Source organism: Cyphomyrmex costatus, unplaced genomic scaffold, assembly GCF_001594065.2.
Source record: "Cyphomyrmex costatus isolate MS0001 unplaced genomic scaffold, Ccosl1.0 scaffold281, whole genome shotgun sequence".
In the NCBI taxonomy this organism is placed as follows: domain Eukaryota; kingdom Metazoa; phylum Arthropoda; class Insecta; order Hymenoptera; family Formicidae; genus Cyphomyrmex; species Cyphomyrmex costatus.
In genome coordinates this window covers 524,154-544,398 of record NW_017276922.1, presented here as the reverse complement: position 1 = coordinate 544,398, position 20,245 = coordinate 524,154, and the positions used below count along the sequence as shown (strand labels likewise).

The following is a 20,245-nucleotide window of genomic DNA, read 5'->3' as shown; positions in this document are numbered from 1 at the left end:
TTTTATGTCGCTGTTGCAATACCTTTTATTTAAAATCTGCAAAACCGTAATGTAAATGCTCGGCAGTGAAAAATATATGCGGGATTATATTTTCATCGAAAGCTTTTATATGAACGAAACATTTAATTTTTCAGCTAAACCAAATGCAATGTTGGGTTTACAAGTGAGTGATGGCATCGAGAGTAGTCAACCGGCGTATCTGCGCGTATCAGCTTACCCGCTGCAAATCAAGTTGACGCACAATACTGGTCTCATTGTGGTACATCGTTCGTTCTCATACTTGACACCAGCGAATCTTTCATTCGCCACAAATTCGGACGACAATACCATCGACATTCGTTACGACGTCGTCTCGTCGCCACAATTTGGCGTTTTGCAGAAATTGAAGGACTCTAGTAGTTGGGCAAATGTAGACCATTTCACTAGTCGAGACGTGGAATTACACACCGTTCGTTACCTTCATAATGTCGGCAGCCCTAATCAGGACGAGTTTAAATTCCAAGCAAGCGTGCGCGAAGTGAAGACTCAGCAGACCTACGAGTTTCGTATTACTTTTATCGATCTAGAGCTGAAGGAGATCAAAAGGGTACCTATTAATCTCTCCAATATGTCAAACATCATTATCACAAGCAACCACTTGAAGTATCAGACAAATCCGCTAGTTACATCACCAAGTAAGATCGTTTTTACTGTTATAACGGGACCAAAATATGGCGATTTATTTTTGTTCGATCGTAAGCTCGTGGCAACTGATACCTTCACCCAGGAAGACATCGAGGTCAATAGACTGAGTTACCGTCTATTCAGACGATCCTATTCCAATATCCTCGACGAAATAATGTTCAAAGTTAACGCGCCTCAATGTGTCGCCATACATGCCAATTTGAAAGTTCGATATTATCTTGGCAAGAACATCAAATCGCTGGAGGGCGTGGAGAATTTGAAAGTTGACGAAGGCTCGAAAGTACCTCTGAGAATCACATATATGAATCCAAAGGAATACGGAGTATCCTCTTTGATTTACAATCTTACAGTAAAACCAAGTCATGGTTGGCTCTCCATTGCGAATAGTTCGATATCGCAAAATCAAAAAAATGTCTCATTTTTTACATTAGAAGATATATTGATGCAAATAGTATATTATGTGCACGATGATTCCGAGACTAAAGAAGATTCTTTCGAATTTGTGGCAATGTCCATGGACTCCACGGATTTTATGTATGTCGGGAAATTTCGAGTCGAGATCATCATGAAGAATGATAATCCGCCAGAGCGGACAATCGATAAAATCTTTCACGTTGTGTTGAAAGGCGAAAAATTAATAACCAACAAGGATCTCGCATACATGGATAAGGATATTGGTACTAGAGCGAGCGAACTTATTTATACCAGGAGGGATGCTCGAAAAAGTGGGTTATACAGAATAACTAATCCCTCGGTACAAATACGTGAATTTTCGCAACAAGATATCAATGACGGTATGATACTCTTTCGACATCAAGGGGACGAACACGAGAAAATCGAATTCGGTATCACCGATGGTCACTTTTACAGGACTGGGGTTCTTGAAATTCAAGCCAGCCCGCCATACATCAGGTTACGCGAGAATAATGGTTCGGTCGTTCAATTTAACAAGTCCGTGGTGCTTCAATCGAAAGAATTAGAGGTAGAAACGAATGTATATGTCACAGAGAAGGACATAAAGTACAATGTGTGGGAAAAACCGAAACATGGTATACTGATGAAGCATAACAGAGAGTCAAACAGTTTTACAGAGGATGATCTGAAGCATGGTAGTGTGTTATACAAGCACTTGGGTGGATCTTTAACAAAAGACGCGTTTAGATTTAAAGTGTTCGTTAAGGGCGCAGATGCTGACGGTGTGTTCACAATCAAAATTTATCCAGAGAGTTATTGGGAATCATTGATAATTCAAAATAACAAGACGATATTTGTCGAGGAAGCCACTAGCATTCTATTGAATCGGAAAAGTCTCGAAATAATGCACCCCAAAATATCGCCAACCGAAATTGTCTATCACATGCGAGAGTGGCCGCAAAACGGCTATCTAGATTTACAAATCCACGATGAGCATAACGAGGAAATGAGAGAAGAGTACAACGGTAACGCGGTGAAACATTTCGAGCAAAGTTTGATAAACGATAATCGCGTCTTCTATGTTCAATCAATTATGAATCAGACGAACGATCGTTTTGTTGTAGACGTTACCAACGGTATTACGTGGTTACGCGGACTAAGTGTGAACTTCGTGATAGTGCCGGAGAAACTCTACGTCGAGGCGAATAGCTTTACTGTAGTGGAAGGGAAAGACGTGATACTAAGTGAGACGAACTTCTTGGTTGTGACGCCATATTACGTTGGCAAGGTATCGGATTATAGAATAGTAGAGAAGCCAAGGCACGGTGCGATTCTCGATTCCACGAAGAATACTCAGGTAAAGAAGTTTTCGCAAAAGCACCTGAACGCTGGGGTTATACTGTACAGGCACAACGGAGATGAATTTATGAGCGATTCCTTCAGGATGGTAGTTACTGCTAGTGATAAAATGAGTGAACCCTTTGATGTATCGATTATTGTTCAACCCGTTAATGACGAGGTTCCTGTGTTAGTGAATAGAACTAAGTTAAATGTTTGGCAAGGCGGTTCTGTCGTTTTGACATCGGCAAACTTAGCAGCTATAGACAATGACACTGCTCCATACGATATAATATTCAACGTTACTGGAGTAAGAAATGGATACATCTCATTAATCACTTCACCTGATATGGACATTTATAATTTTACACAGAGCCAAATCAATGAATCACAAGTCATATTCACACATACGAGTAAGTCATTATAATAATCAGAAATATTAATTTAAATAAACAGGCTATCCTATAGAGTTTTCCCTAGTTATAATGCAACTTAGCTAATATTAACTAACAATAACATAATTATTAGTTAGAATATTTCTACTCAATAATATATAACTATAATATAATAACATGTATCTATTATACGTAAGTTAAACGGGAAGCTTCAATAAACAATTATGTTATTTATTAGTTGATGTTTGCTGGGAAATATAATGTTAAACATTAATTAATTACATAATTAATTGTACATAAAATAATTGTATAATAATTCTATAAATTAATAATATACCATTCCAGAAAATTAAATCGCAGTTATATCTGTTTAATTAATAAAATTGTAAATTCTCATTACAATATCTAATATAAAATGATAAAAATGTACTTTTTTGTATTAACGTACTAACGTACAACGTTTTTTTTTTTTCAGATGGATCTGATGGTGAATTCAATTTTGTTTTAAGTGATGGTGTACACACGACGAAATCTTACACGATTTTCGTCATCACAAAGCCAATTCGTTTGAACATTGAACACAATATGCCCCTTAATGTCTTCCCCCTTACTAGGAAATTAATATCAGACAAGCTCTTATTAACGACATGTTCTGACGAAGCGAGGGAGATTAGGTATACTGTGCGAAATGGGCCCCATTTAGGCAAAGTTATAATGGAGACAAGTGAAGGGGTCTGGCTTGAGGTCGAGCGATTTACTCAGAGAGATATAAACAATAGCAAAGTAATTTACGAGCACACCAAGCAGTTCATGGACCTTACAGCCAATGACTCTTTTATATTTGACGTCGAAACACACTTCGCTGGAACTTTAATGAGTCAGGTATAATATAATTTAATATCTATCGTAAATATATTATTTTTTGTTACACATATTTTATAATTTATGAAAGATGGTATTTTTAGTAACTCAAATTTAACATCTTTGATATTATTTTTAATAATCTTCCACGATGCCACACTACAGAAACAATACAGATAAATACATATGATACATCTATCTAATTCGATTGCTTATAACTTTTATATAAATGTATTCTTAAAACTAGAATAGCAGAGCATAAGAATCACATTAATTGGAACACTCAACAACATTCAGTTATCACTGAACATAGAGTGAATTTCTCTCATGAATTCGATTGGGATGATGTGAGAATACTTGATGAGGAGATAATTTTAAACAAAAGACTGATTTCAGAAATGATACATATTCATCAACAAAAGAATAGTTTAAATTTACAGACGGATACAGATTTATTAGACAAAGCATACGATTGTTTATTTACTAATATTTGATTTTCATTTTCTTAATAACCTCACTTTAACTTTTAACTGACACAATTTTACTTCATTTATTATTATCATATAACCACTCGACATGATAACACGTTTTTATTGTTCGTGCATCTAACATATCATGTAAGTTAATTTATATTATAACACATTTATTTATTATTTTAATTTTTGTACTTATTTCATCAATTTCGATTTGAAGCATATTTATTGTAATATTTGATGTATACGATTCAATTCTTTGTTTTTACATTTTGACTTTTTTAATTATTTTTTATATTTCGATAATAAATCTCAATTATATTGTACAGTGTTCTAGGTAGCACTTTGATATTAAGTTAGATGTTACATATTGATAAGGATCCGAATTAGGATCGAAACGTATATAAACACAATAAAGGATTATTTGGCACACAACCAACAACCAGTGTTTGACTCGAATGGCATTACACCTCTTATTAGATTTAATCTTACGAGTCGTTCTGAATATTTTAATTTTATTTATATTTTATATAAATGATCACGTAAACATTTTTTTTTTTAATTAAAATGCCGATAACATTAAGAAACTTAACATTATCAAGCAAATGTATGTGCGTATCTTTATTTAAAAAAAGTTATAAGCACTAGAAAAAATATTGAAAAACATTCGAAAAAATTAGCCAGATATTTCTATAGAGTGGTATCGAAAAGTTAAAACTACGAATTTCAAGAAGCAAAATTATTTTATATCTAACAGTATTTTATATCTAAGTGTCTTTTGTATATCGCAGGTTTTCCAAATAGATATATCAGTTTCGAGTGGAGGCTTAGATAGGTATATTTCTATGAAAAATGTGAGAGTCGTGGAAGGTAGCTCTGCAGAGGTCGTGATGAATATAAGTGGCATTGTGTCATTTTTACAAATTAATGCTGGAATTCCAAATCCGGCGGTATTGTCGAGATTGATTCATCAACCTAGTCACGGACACGTGATGCTCCTGCCGGATTTAAACGTGACCACCTTTACGCAACCGCAAATCGAGGGTGGAAAAATTGCTTACTATCACGATCACTCAGACACTCTGGAAGACCGAATTCAATTCTCGTTATATTTGACACCTGGCCACGTATTACTTTGCAACACCAGCATTCCTGTTGTAATCGAACCAATCAACGATCAACCTTTCAAACTCATTACCAACAGTCCATACATCACGGTCGTGCAAAATCAAAATCAGACCATCACGCGGGAGAACCTCTTGACCACCGATCCTGATACTCCACCGGAAGAAATTGTATATGATGTAATTTCAGGACCGACTTTCGGTAGACTATTGCTATTACCATTTGATCAAAACACTTCAGAAGTACGTCCTGTGGAAAAGTTTACCCAGTACGACGTGGATTCTAATCGAGTGGTATTCGAACACAATGGAACGTTACAAACTGCATCTTTCTACTTCAGAGTTTGGGATGGAGCCTACAATCCAATTTATACCGTCTTTAATGTACACGTCTTAGCTATACGATTAAATGTGACGGTACTTGGTCCTGTAAGCTTGCAACAAGGTTCAAACGTGGCACTTATCTCAGAGAATAATGTCAAGCTTGATACAAACGCACGTCAGGATTTAGTGGTTTATGATATTACGACGCATCCAAAATACGGAGTATTGTATGTACGAGACGGCGCTGCAGCAACGTTCAAGCAAACCGATCTGCAGTCGAAAAGCGTAATGTTCATGCAGACTGATATGACAGTATCGAACGACAGCTTGGAACTATCGGCGCGATTGAGTGGCTTCGAGCAGAAGCACATACGCGTAGAAATCAAGGTCGTGCCTCTCATGATCATGAATTCGATGACGGCGTTGGCGGGCGAAAAGAATCGAATAACTCTACAATATCTGGACGCGACTCCTCTAGCAAAGTTAACGATGAGCAATCCTCTTTACACTATTGTGAAAAAGCCAAAATACGCAAAGATTAAGAGGATTATCAGAAGCTCCTCGTCATCCGGCGAGAAAAGAGGCGCGCGCGAGCGAGAAGTCGCGCGTTTCTCGCACCAGGAAATTATTTCGGGGGTGATATATCTGGTATGTAGAAAAATACCATCGATAGACGGTGTCGTGGACAGCTTCAGTTTCATCCTCGCGGCGTCCATTTTCCAGCCGGCCGTGGGAGATTTCGAATTCCACATTAAGCTCAATATAGACGACGACAATATCACTTTGGGCAGTCCAATGGATCCGGTCGGTCACGAGGGCGAGATGGCGATCGCACCGAACATGAGTAATGATTATCTGCTGATCCTTGGTATGTTGCTCGGTGTGTTCCTTCTCGGGGTAGTCGTAATTATCACAATCAGGTGTCGGCACAATAAATACAAACATGCCGAGGAGGAAAAACCGGAAGCTACGCCCGCTGTTGGGGTGATGCCGCTTCCCAGACCTCCGGATCATTTGATGCCCACCACTCCACATCTAAAGCCTTTCGATAATGATCACAACAGCGTGACGGTCAGTACGCCTTTGCCAATGTTATCCTCGACATTACCTCAGTGTAAAGTAATACCCTTGACCCCTCTGGAATACGGCTCGGAGGTCGACGTATCCGCAAGATATCCCTATGGCGTGGCAGACAGCGACGAATGGAGTAGTTTCGACACTTCCGATCTACCTTGTCAGTCGGCCACAACTCAAAGGACCAAGAAGAACCCTTTGCTGAGAAGGGATCAGTACTGGGTCTAGCAGGAGAGAAACACGTTGCGGTTTACGCGAAGAAAACCGTAGCGTCTCTTGACGTGTTTCATTAAAATTGTAACTATCGTGGATATCATGGACTTAATGTGCCTAAGAAAAATGAAATCTGCGACAAAGTTTACAATTGTTCATTGAAGCCCGAAATTATCACGTCAACAAACATGTATTGAAAAACAGTGAAATGACATTCAATGTTTTGTGGTGGAAAACTCAGTGATTGTCGGCATCCGATCTCGATGCATTTAATTTTAATTGAAAAAAAAGCAAAAGAACTCTTATAGATTATAGGAGAAACTTATGGATCGCGATAAGGATTGATTGATAATTCGCGATCCGGGATAGTTCGCAGTGTCTCGTGTACTATTAGTCTAAAACGATATAAACAGGAAATCTAGGTCTTTTTGAATGTCACGACTATCGCCGCTATCACGAGCTCAATGTGCCTAAGAAATGTCTGAATCTGCTGACATTCTTTCCATTAATCACACGTCGATTTTTCGTATGCTACACTACGTCCCCTCCTTCCGGCGGATTGAAATAAATTCCATTGAAAAAGCAGACCAATTGTTCAGTAAAGCAAGACTTTTACGATTACGACAAATTCAATTCTGGTCTAAGCGAAAAGTCCGTCTGGATACTGACTCGTTCTAGAGTGCAAATTTTCAGAAAAATTTTATGTTCCTTTACCTCCTTCCATTTTTACACCTTTTGTAAATCTAGGATAGTAAGATCGTTACATAAAAGTGGCATTTATCGATCCCTATTATCGTAAGTTCCACACACATACACACACACAGCAAATTAAGACTAATAAAAGGAACTTTCGCTCTTAATTAAGCTGTAAAGCAAACATCGAGTAATCGGGATAATACAGGAACTTTGTGACACTGTATTATACAATGATTAAATATACACAATGTAATCGAGACAATGTATGTTCCTGTTACTTGTTATTTGTCATCAAAGAACGCAAACGAAATGCATTTATATGAACAGCTCCGTACTCGAGTTTCGACATATCTTTTTATACCGTCGTATTGTCAAACTCTCTTATTTCCCTTTGATATAAATTCCGCATGCAATCATTTCATCTTATCCCTGTTTGATGTTGCTCATATTGCGCAAATAAACGTAAAATGACAATTAACATTTACCTGGTAAAATGCACAAAGATCGAGTCGCTCTTTTCACGACAATATAACATGTATTTTATCTTTAGTAACGCCACGCATTGAATTATAATTTTAATTAAAACGTGCCATAAGTTGATAAATAATACTTTTAAAATGTTATTATAAGCATTAAAAGCGATAAAATAGTAAAAACGATGTTGTTTTCCACGGATTATTTTCTTACATTTTTTTTCACGAATGATTACGATGATTATCTTGGATCGAATTACATAGAATCGTAACGTACCGAATACTGCATGCACAATTCTCATCTGTTTCGTTTCTGTACAAGCTTTTGCGAGCGATAGACACTAGGCGATGTCAAATAAGATGATTATCTGACGTATTAAATGCGAATTAGCAGTAATAGTCAAAGTCTATAAGCTGTTTTTTACATGAATGAGTGTAAATCTTTTCTACTACAAATCGTTAACGCGCGACGAGTTCATAATTCATAAGCGATGAACGGGGTTGTGCGTGCGCGATTTCAGTATTATCTGAGAAAAAAATTATTAAGAAGCATGTTGACGAGTTCGTTGCTTTTTAAAAAAAATTTTACGTTACGTTATCATTAAATTCACGGTAATGTCAATGAATTCACTTTCGGCTAACATTGAATAATATGATAGTTTATGCTAAATGTTTTTAGTTTACAATAATTGTAATTAAATCTATGTAATTCTTCTATAAATGCAATTATTAAATAGAAATTAATAGGTACTTGATGCTATCAATGGTTCGAAATATTTGATTGATCAATCAGAAGAAAGAATTTTATTCTACTTGATTAGATAAAGAATTCTTCAAAGCATTTGTAGCATCAAGTGAATCGTATATTAATAATAAACAGAAACATAGCGTCATTTGGTTGTGAATACAATATAAATTTATTAAACCAAATTTAGTTAAATTTTGATTTAAATAAATTACTAAAATTGTTCTTATAACATAGGAAAAATATTAAGATCTTTATATGTTAATAAAATAATATTTAAAAAGGCATTTTTTATTTTTTAATTGTTATCAAAAGATTCACAGTGACATTCTTAAATACATCATATCTCTATTTTATCACTGTTGATTATATTCAAGATCTTTTCTTAGAAACGAGCAGATTTGTTATGGATAGCAATTCAAATTGCCTTAATAAAATTATAATAGATTGATGAAAATAAAATTTCATACGCTTTTGCAGAAACTTAAGTAAATGTCTGGCCGAAAGTGGATTAATGATAATTTTCTTAAAATTAAAACGTATATTTAATAAAACAATTTAATGTGAATGTTGATTATAGCAATCATAATAATATATAATATATTATAATAGGTACAACTCCTATGTAGAACGTACTGTTCCATGAATTCATAGTATATGCATTAATAGATTCTAATTAAAGACATTTTATCGAGAGAATCAAAGAGAGAAAGAGAGAGAGAGAACCCGTTCGTTGATTCATGAATATGTTAGAGGTAAACTGTTAGTCTTTTTTACATCCACCAAAAGTGAACTGATCCGAGTGCCAAACATCTATAATCTATAATATATATATTATAATTATCATAGGACTTGTATTTTCCCTGCCAACTGAATGCATTACTCTTCTAATTCTAATAAATTAAATGTGCGATGTTAAGTAAACACGGACTAATTTATTATTTATTTGCATTACGGTGGCTTATCTTTTATTAATATTATTGATATTAATATTACTCCATGTTATTATACCTGCGTAAATATAACAATAAATCCTAAACAAATATTTCATATTAATTCCATATATACTTTTTTACACTCTAATATTCTTATTGCAAATATAATAAAACCGAAAATTCGTTTAAAGTATTTATGTATATAAAAAATAAGAATAAATCTCAGGATTATTGGACACGATTTTGAATTCTCTACTTTAAGAATCAACAGTTTTTTTACAGACGGCAGCACCAATCCTAGTACTGTATTGTGCATGTGCAATTACGATGTATGGATTTAATTTAAATAATACTTTTAACAAGTAATAGAAAATTACTTAACCAGTCAATAAAATCAATTGAATCGATCAAATAATTTTATTAATTGTTTTCGTGTTACTTACTTTTATTTGTGCTTAATATTTGCCTAAAGAATAAAAATTAATTGTACGCATCCTTTTTATATATATCACGAAATATAAGTAACCGAAAGAGTAATGCGGAAGGTTTGTGAACAAAATTAATTATTTATCTCGATGTCATGCTTAAGAACAAAATGTTAAACAATGTCGATATGCAATAATTTTCATCCTAATAGCAATTCATTGGCGATATGTTGATTTAACAATGAAAATATATTAAGACAATATTGGGCCAATATTATGCCAATATTATGTTAATAAATTGTGTTAAAAAGGCAGTTTTGTTTTCTCCAAATTGCTATAAACAATGACATTCCCTAGTATTTGCATGAAAGTTCATCGGATAGTTATATTCTAACATATTCATTACCATAATTGTGCGATGCTTGTCATAAATCAACATTTTGCATGCAGCAATAATTTCCAACAATTGATATTTTTCCATATGTAATCAAAAGCATATTTACTGTACTAATTAAATAAACTATACCGACCACAATTAAATGTGGTCGGTATAGTGCGGTCGAGTTTGCAATTTATTTTGAAAACACATAGCGAGATGAACGTATTACACATCCGACAAATCGAGAGATAAAATATTTGTGGTAGACTTACCGAAAAGTAGCACCAACGTTGGAATTTCTATACTCCATTCAATCCGCTTCAATAAACATAAGACCTGTTAAATAAAACAAAATTTTGTAAATATAAATACAATTGTATGTAAGTTACGTATATTGCAATATGACAAAGATTGCCTTGATAAAATAACGACAGCCGTCATTATCTACGAATTTTAAATATTTTAATTATTAAGACAAATTCGATGTTTAATAATTCGAAAGTAATAAATATATATAATTGACACAGCTATAATTTTAATTAGTTAGATATTATGTAAGAATACGTACTTGGCGACGATCCAAGTGCACTTCCGACTAAATTTCTGTTGCATTGTGAAAATAACGACGCGAGAAGAATTTCGATTCCGTACATGCGAGAAAGCATCGTTGACTCCGGGATCGCGAAGTTGATGAACAGCAGTTACACGCGATTAATTGGCTTCGAAAGAAATAAAACCGATATATTTGTGAGATGCATTTGGATTAAGATATTTCGCGCACACAGGAATATAGGATTCTTTATGTAGTAACAGCGAAAGATACGGAAATAATTCGAACCCGACACGCAGTGTACGTAGCCAAACACGATTCGAAATATAACATGGCGGTTCTTTGAATACAGTAAAACGGTCGACGAAGCGGCAACTTCAAATGGGTAATAGAACCCGCTTATTTTAGCGGCACTTTCTACACTTGCATGAAACGTGAGCATACGCTAATCCATTTGTGGATTGTGTGAACGGTAACAATATAAAATACTAAAATATATTAAAATATATTAAAATATTAAAAATATGAAATCAAATACAATAATTTCTCTAATAGATACAAGCTCTTTTCAAGTTTATAAAAACAATACTAAAAATTTAAAATAAAAATAAAATTCTGAATTCATTTATTATTATTATTATTAATGTTATATAAGTAAGCTTGTGTTATTTATTGAAATATTTTATCCGAATATATATCTAAAATATTTGAGTATGATAACATCACGTATGATAACAATATGATAATAATGAATTAATTATGAATAATAACAATTTATTAAATGATAAGATAATATAATATTATTTGTTACAATTAAATTTCTATGTAATGTTAATATTTTAATTTAAAAGAAATTTATATATATATATATTTTTATATGCTTCTTTAAATTAATCATATATATATATTTATTTATGTATTTGTACACTGAAGAAAGAATTATATTTTGTATCATCAAATTCAAATCGGTGTCGGAAAATAAAATTCCTATAATAATTATGGGAATCCTATTTTATTATTAGAGGAATTCTATCGCAAAATACCTCGACGCGCCATCTGTAAAATCAATCCCACACGACGCGATCAACGATTCCGCATGATTTAGCGCCGCGAACGCGAAGGCAGTAGTTATTTCTTCAACATGGCTTCGTGTATTCGGTGAGTTTATTTCCGGCTTTTTAACCTTTGGACTGCGAAAATACAGATTTATCGCGGCTGTATGTGCGTGAGATCGTTCAGTGCGCGATATTCTCAGTGGTTACAGCGGTCCTAGTCTATTTTCCTGGTATAAAATCGTGACGTAGATCTCACAGATCATTGATACGCCGCTGACGTGTCCCCTCCGCGCAATGTTGTTTCCGATATAAATAGTTTTTTTCAATTAACTCCTCGCGGCGCCGGCCGCCAATCTAATCTAATCTGTCGTCGAACGACTGTGATACCGGCCGCTATACCGTGATACGCCACGGTGAAGCTCTCTACAGTTATTTTATAAACGGACGTTGCCATACAAATTGTTGCGTGGCTGCGTTTTCTGGCAGGATTTCCTCTTGAGGTCGTTACCCAGCTGGACGTGATAGAGCACAATGTAATACTCGTCTATTAGTGCATATGATTTAGAAATATTTCTTTAATTTGTGATTTATGTAGAATGCGATCCATTGTGTCTCAACATTAGATGTGGTTTTGATTTTTATTTTTTGTTCTCTGTTTTTATTTTACTTCATTCTATTCTTATAAAAATTTCAGGTTGGCTCTATTCTTAATACTACTATGTTCTCCATTCATTACTGATGCAGTCAACAGAGACAACTTCAAAAGATGTGACCAGAGTAGTTTCTGTCGGTAAGAATTATCTACTATTGTAAATATTGTCATCTGAAAAGCTATGTAATCATTATTTTGTATCTTGTAGACGGTGCAGAGGGATGGAATCTGGAAAAACTGCATATCAGCTTTTACCAGATAAACTTGTACAGAATGAATCAATGATCATAGTAGATTTATTTAATAAGGATACAGGTGTCACTTATGTGGTACAACTCACAACGTTAAAAGAAAACACGTTTCGGTTGCATATCAATGAAAAGAATCCATTGCATCCTAGATTTGAAAATGAATATGCCCTTTATGATCAACCACAAACGGTAGAGATGGATTTTGTAGAAAGCACTGCTGAAACTATAACTGTAACCAAAGGCGAAAACAAAGCTATTTTATATATTAATCCATTTAAAGTAGAACTGTATTCCCAAGGTATTTTAACAATATCTGCAAATGCCCGTGGTCTTATGAGATTTGAGCATTTGCGTACGAAACCAATAAAGTGAGTATTATTAGAATATTGTTGTATCAAAATTTCTTTAAAATTATGTGTATAATTACTTGGATGTTATATAGACCAGAAGATGGAAATGCTGAAACAATGACAGGAACAAACAATACTGCATATCCTGGTGATGGTGCTGACAATGATCCTGGTGCTTGGGAAGAAAACTTCAAGGAGCATCATGATGCAAAACCTTATGGACCAGAAGCTGTTGCCATGGATTTCAGCTTTCCTGGATCGGAGCATGCCTATGGTATTCCAGAACATGCTGACTCACTAGCATTGCAATCAACGAAATCTACTGATCCATATAGACTGTATAATTTGGATGTATTTGAATATGAAACAAATGAACATATGTCTTTATATGGTGCTATTCCCGTGCTTTACGCTCATGGGTAATAACATATTAAATAAGTTAATAAATTATTGTATTCTTGGAAAATATTTATGTAAAATTGGTTCTTGTAATATTTCAGAACAGAAAGGTCTTCGGCTGTTTTCTGGCATAATACAGCAGAAACGTGGATCGACATTCTATCGAGTGCAGATAATAACGTTGTGGAAAGTATTGTTAATTTTGTATCAAGGTCAATTAAGAAATCTCAGGTGGATGCTCATTTCATGTCAGAATCTGGAGTGATTGATGTATTTTTTATGCTGGGTCCGAAACCACTTGATGTTTTCAGACAATACACTATTTTAACTGGTACAGCTCCTTTGCCTCAGGTATGTTAAATAAATATTGTTTTTTATTGTAATAAAAATTAAAATTTTAAGTTATGAAGTATTTTCTCTTAAAATATGTATTTTAGATGTTTACACTCGGATATCATCAGTCCCGTTGGAATTATAATGATCAAGATGATGTTGCAACGATCGCCGAAAATTTTGATACGCACGATATACCATTAGAAGTTATGTGGCTTGACATCGAATATACTGACAGCAAAAAATATTTTACATGGGATGCACGTAAATTTCCAAATCCTCTTGATATGGTACACAATCTTACTGCCAAAGGCAGAAAATTGGTAGTCATCATAGATCCTCATATTAAACGTGATAACAATTATTTTTTACATAATGATGCCACCAGCTTGGGCTATTACATCAAAAACAGGGATGGAAAAGATTACGAGGGTTGGTGCTGGCCAGGCGCCTCGTCGTATTTAGACTTTTTTGATCCAAAGGTTGTTGATTATTATACTGGATTGTACAGTTTAGATAAATTCCATGGTACTACTAATGACGTTTACATTTGGAATGATATGAACGAACCAAGTGTGTTTAATGGACCTGAAATAACAGCACCAAAAGATCTTGTTCATCATGGAGATTGGGAACACAGAGACGTTCACAATATTAATGGACATATGTACATTCGTGCGACATATGATGCTTTATTCCGTCGATCAGGCGGTTCTCTAAGACCGTTTATTTTAACAAGATCTTTCTTTGCTGGATCACAACGTTATGCAGCAATGTGGACTGGCGATAACATGGCTGATTGGAGTCACTTTCGTGTAAGTTATCCCATGTGTCTCTCAGTGGCTATATCTGGAATGTCGTTCTGCGGTGCTGATGTTGGAGGTTTCTTCAAGAATCCAGATTCAGAATTATTTATTAGATGGTATCAAGGTGCAACATGGCTACCTTTCTTCCGTCAGCATTCTCACATTGAAACAAAGAGGCGTGAGCCATGGACATTCAATGAGGAAACTACTCAAATAGTTCGTGAAGCATTAAGATTACGATATTCTTATCTGCCATTATGGTACACACTCTTTAGAGAACACGAAGTAAATGGTTATCCTGTCATACGTCCTTTATGGACGCATTATCCAACCGAATCCCAAACTTTCATTATTGATGACGAGTTGTTACTTGGTGATTCAATACTTGTGTGTCCAGTATTTCAATCCAGTGCTACTGAAATATCAGTTTACTTCCCTGGAGAAGACAAAGTAACGTGGTATGATATTGATACAATGCAAGCCTACCAGAAAGGAGGGTACGTTACAATACCGGTAACGATCCACAAGATTCCTGTGTTCCAAAGAAGTGGATCTGTCGTCCCTAGAAAAATGAGAATACGACGCAGTACAGTTGCTATGAGAAATGATCCTTACACGCTGATAATAATTGCCGATAGTAATGGCAGAGCTAGCGGTAATTTATATATTGATGATGAAGTCAGTTTCGAATATCGTCATGGAAAATATTTGTATTTAAGAATAACGTTGGACAGTAATAAAATAGTATCAACTCTAATTGATAAACTAGCTTCGTATGAAACACAAAGCTGGTTAGAAAGAATAGATATAGCTAATCCGCCACAAGGAATTAAATCTGCTCAATTGGAATCTCACAGTGAGTAGTCAGATTCAAGCGTGAAGTCAATTCGTTCGACAAATTTATATTTTAATATCTTTTAATAATATATATTTACTCTTACAGGTATGGGAAAAGTAACATTGGAAACTACATATAACCCACATAACAATGTATTAACGATACGTAAACCAGCTGTAAATATGGGCGAGGAATGGACCATCGAACTATTACATTAGGATTATGGGCTCATTATCCATAATCAACTCAGTATCCATACCATAATGCCAATTTTCTATTACTATTCAGTTATCTGTGATCTGAATGATTGTTTCTTAGAACAAATATACAATTTAGTTACTGTGACAGTAAAATAATGGCCAATTGCTTTCTGAGATTAATCAATTACATAAACAGTGTATAATATTTTTAAAACTACAGATATAATTTTCTGTAATTTAGTTTCTTTTATTTTATGATTTAATAAAAAAAAAATAAATATTTCGGGATACACATCACAACAAAAAATGTTATATAACGACAGCATTTATGTATATAATTTAAAAATGTTACCAGCGCTAGTAAAAATATATACATTTAAAGTTTCATTATTCGCTCTGACGGGAATGAACATATTTTACTAATAACTTATCTACTAAAATATCAAATGTAGATTTTAAATAAACTACTTCATAAAATAAGGCTGATGAGATTTCTCTCAATAAAAAGTATTTTTATTTCGTTATATATGTTCCGTTGGTGCATGTTTATGAGCTAAATATAAAAACACTATTGATGATAACGCTGATACCAAGAAAATAACGTCAAACCATCTATGATAAAAATTGAACTGTAATTCTCCTAATACTTGCGTTATTATAATGCGATATTCTGCTGGCATATTCATCCGCATAAGCAGTACAGAAGATACAAAATACATTCCCTAAAAAAAGAGAATGTCATAAAATTTTTGAATATAAATAAACAATAAACTCTATAAGAATTACATGTTTTATATTATAATAACTGTCCTTACCATTATTTGCGCAAGTATAAGTACAATAATATTTGACGACTTGCTGCTAGATATGGCATAGAAAAACTAAAATAGAAAAATCGTTAGTGAGTATTGTCAAATTAAAATTGATGAGGTAACAAAACATTAATTAATATTCGTGTTTTTTAGTACGTATTTACATACGTATCTCATTTTACATGTAATATTAGAAATTTTTACTATATAGGATAGATAGTACATACATGTGAATTATTTTATAGAAATTAAAGTATAGAATTACAATATATATAAAATGATACATAATTATTATATATATATATATATTTTCATACCTTTGTTAAAGTTAACAATAATCCACGTATGGATGTTACAACAATACAACCGACGAGGTAAAAAGAAATGTGTTGCGACCAAAATGTGACATCGATGTTGAAACCAATCCAATGCACAGCAATTTCGATTCCTCTAGTTACAGGATCTTTTTTGCCGACTCGATCGAATACTATGTTGATTGTAGACTATAGAAAAATATAATTATATATTATTCTCTTAAAAAAAAAATTTAATTAAATCATTAACTTATTACACTTACAATAAATATTTTCCACGTACAGTAGAGAGAAAAGAAATAACCCAAGAAATTAAAATATTTTCCTTGCCAAGTGGCAGCCCATTCTAGACGTTCTCTTGCATTTTGTATGTCATGCGCTTCTAAAAATAATTGTCGTGATAATTCTTCTAAAGCGGTAACTTCGATTTGTAATTGCTTGATACCTATAAAATAATATGTATTATGTCATTAAGATAAATCATATTCATAGCTTTGCAAAATTAAAGAAAATATATACTTTCTTGATTTCCTTTTGTACCACCTAATGGACTTAACATTCCCCATAGTCGAAATCGAGTTTCGGTTTGTCCATCAGCTTCACCTTTTTTGGCTGACGCAATTCGTTTCTTTTTCGCGATAATCATATCCATAGTTTGCAACAATCGTTTTTCTATAGACTGTACATCTGTATAAGAAACTGGACGCATAAAATAAGTCATTGAAGTATATGGATAATTCACAGCGCCAAAACCAGACAAAAGAGCCATTACTGTGACACCTATAACACCTATTCGACTGACGCCTTGTTCTATAGATAACAGCCCTTTCTTCGGACTAAGTATGGGGAAGGGATCACCAACTTTCCAGAACAAGTAGAGATAAAAAAGATATATGACAACTGTCAATGGCCGTATTAGATTCAGTCTTACTGCACAGAATAAAACTTATTAGATTTTTTTATAAATAATACAAAATAATTTATAAGGCTCGTGTGAATAAATCAGTAAAGGAAAAATTAATCGCCATTAAGAGCCGACATAAGTTGAAAGCATGTACATTCTGATTTAATATAAAATTCAATAATATATAAACGTTTCAACCCTATATTCGGGTCCTTATCAATATAAGAAAACAATATTAAATATTAATCGCGATACATGAAGATGTCATTCATCCATCAATTCTTGTTCACATAAATGCTAATTTGACTATATATTTTAATTTCGAACGAGTAACATCTTACATATGAATTATACATTTTTCATTTTACTGAGCAGTCTAATGAAGCTTCACAATAATTGTATATAGTATCTATTATTATTGACACTATCAATTCTTGACAGTCATTTAAATTAGCATTTATGTGAACAAGAATTGATGGATGAATGACATCTTTATGTATCGCGATTAATATTTAATATTGTTTTCTTATATTGATAAGGACCCGAATATAGGGTTGAAACGTTTATATATTATTGAATTTTATATTAAATCAGAATGTACATGCTTTCAACTTATGTCGGCTCTTAATGGCGATTATTAATTTTTCCTTTACTAATTTTTTTATAAATGTTTGATAAAGATAATTAGTAGAAATAAAAGTTAAAAAAAATAATAAATACATACCAAATCTGATATTGCTGATAATAAAATATGCTATGTAAAATGGTATCAGAACTATCACCATAAATAGAAGCATGTAAAGGCCAGCATTCCAATGAAAATACCTAGAACTAAAGAAAACAATATATCATAATCAAATATGAAAGACTGAGAATAAACTGAGATAAAATAGAAAGAAGAGTAAAGTAGCCAATGGATGCCTTCCATTTAGTAACAAGTTGACACAAAAAGTCATCTTATTTTTCTTTACATTAAAAGAGTATCAAAGACATAACTAAATGGGAGGCATAAAAGCTCATCATGTAAATGCATATAACATATATAAATAGATATTTGTTTAGTATCACACAAAGAATTCAAATATGCTCAATGACATTATTGTTTGCAATCATTTAATAATTTATTATTTTTTTATGTTTATTGTATACTAAGGAGGTTCAAAACCTGTGGTTAAAACATTTTTTATATGTAATATTTTACAAATAAATATCTATATATTATATATTCTAATACTTACATACAGGCTTTATTACATATAGACTATAATTTTATGTTTCTTTTTACAATGTATCATATCTTAAAACAAAATGGAAATTTTTTTACCTTGAATCGAGTACTCCTACTATTTCAAAAATAATTAATTCAAACATGGTGCATGATAATGAAAACGTTGTTGAGAAAATTAGTTGTACTAGTCTATGATGAACCTCATAATCTCTGAACAATTTTTTCACAAAGAATACCCATCCTCCTAAGAAGAAAATTATCTGAAATATATAGGAATAAAAATAAATGGAATCTGTTATATAGTGGATTCTATCCACATTAAGTTTATCCAAAAACAAATAACATATTGAAACACACATACATATAGATTCGAAATTTTACTAAATAAATTACAAAGCGCTTTACATTATAAAATTTATTGTAATATATATAATCTCAAAAATACATACATCTCACGCAATTCAGTTATAGTTTCACAAATATGCAGAGAAAAATCCATAGATAAATACGTTAAGAATTAATGCTGATTGAGAATATAATAAGAAATCTTTTCAAGAACACAACCAAAAAATATGTATAATTTTTTTTTTTAAATTATGTTTTACATTAAAATTAATATAATTAATAAGCTCTGTAGAGATGTATCATATAGTCGATAAATAATGCCTTGTAGAGCCAGTCACTGGTTGATTGTGTGTACACACAATCTCAACCAGTGACTGGCTCTATAAAGCATGATTTATCGACTATATTATGTTTTACATTAAACATCGTTTAATAATAACAAAACAAACAATCGTTCACATTATTTTGAGATCTACATATAGAGCACCGTACTCTCTTTATAACCTTAATCAGTTCAGGAAGTATTGATAAATCTGATTTTTGTAGTGGAAACGAATTTCCACCTGTGTTACAAGAATCACGATAGTGTCCTCGATGAAACCCATTTCTCGCTATTGCGGTTTTCACCTCGCATTGCGAAGTTTGACCGGCGATA

The 20,245-nt window shown here is 33.1% G+C and overlaps 3 protein-coding genes across 3 annotated transcripts in view; 2 read left to right on the top strand and 1 right to left on the bottom strand.

The window, feature by feature from the left end:
* The window catches only part of kon (chondroitin sulfate proteoglycan 4-like protein), a 43,115-nt gene extending 34,964 nt beyond the window's left edge, over positions 1-8,151 (top strand). Inside the window, exons 9-11 of the mRNA XM_018541298.1 lie at positions 135-2,849; positions 3,307-3,713; positions 4,957-8,151. Of these exons, the coding sequence (XP_018396800.1) occupies positions 135-2,849; positions 3,307-3,713; positions 4,957-6,915 (5,081 nt within the window). The 3' untranslated portion in view covers positions 6,916-8,151. The remainder of the gene's footprint in view (positions 1-134; positions 2,850-3,306; positions 3,714-4,956) is intronic.
* A 4,535-nt stretch (positions 8,152-12,686) lies between these two features.
* GCS2alpha (glucosidase 2 subunit alpha) lies at positions 12,687-16,163 on the top strand. Its single transcript, XM_018541312.1, has 7 exons — positions 12,687-12,691; positions 12,853-12,948; positions 13,019-13,429; positions 13,504-13,830; positions 13,912-14,161; positions 14,248-15,805; positions 15,893-16,163. Coding segments are annotated over exons 1-7 (2,757 nt in total). The 5' UTR covers positions 12,687-12,689; the 3' UTR covers positions 16,006-16,163.
* A 309-nt stretch (positions 16,164-16,472) lies between these two features.
* GPHR (golgi pH regulator) lies at positions 16,473-20,245 on the bottom strand. Its single transcript, XM_018541338.1, has 8 exons — positions 20,154-20,245; positions 19,342-19,505; positions 18,742-18,848; positions 17,633-18,043; positions 17,377-17,558; positions 17,117-17,302; positions 16,803-16,868; positions 16,473-16,709 (listed from the first exon to the last, which is right to left on the bottom strand). Exons 1-8 carry the CDS (start codon positions 20,193-20,195, stop codon positions 16,509-16,511), a joined length of 1,359 nt encoding a protein of 452 aa, XP_018396840.1. The 5' UTR covers positions 20,196-20,245; the 3' UTR covers positions 16,473-16,508.

Coding starts and splice junctions, on each gene's coding strand:
- GCS2alpha (XM_018541312.1), top strand. Junction 13,831..13,911: donor CCCGTGCTTTACGCTCATGG/GTAATAACATAT, acceptor GTAATATTTCAG/AACAGAAAGGTCTTCGGCTG. Junction 15,806..15,892: donor TGCTCAATTGGAATCTCACA/GTGAGTAGTCAG, acceptor TTACTCTTACAG/GTATGGGAAAAGTAACATTG.
- GPHR (XM_018541338.1), bottom strand. CDS start 20,195: ATGGGTTTCATCGAGGACACTATCGTGATTCTTGTAACACAG. Junction 17,303..17,376: donor GTACGTGGAAAATATTTATT/GTAAGTGTAATA, acceptor ATTTTTCTATAG/TCTACAATCAACATAGTATT. Junction 16,869..17,116: donor TATTGTTAACTTTAACAAAG/GTATGAAAATAT, acceptor TTTCTATTTTAG/TTTTTCTATGCCATATCTAG.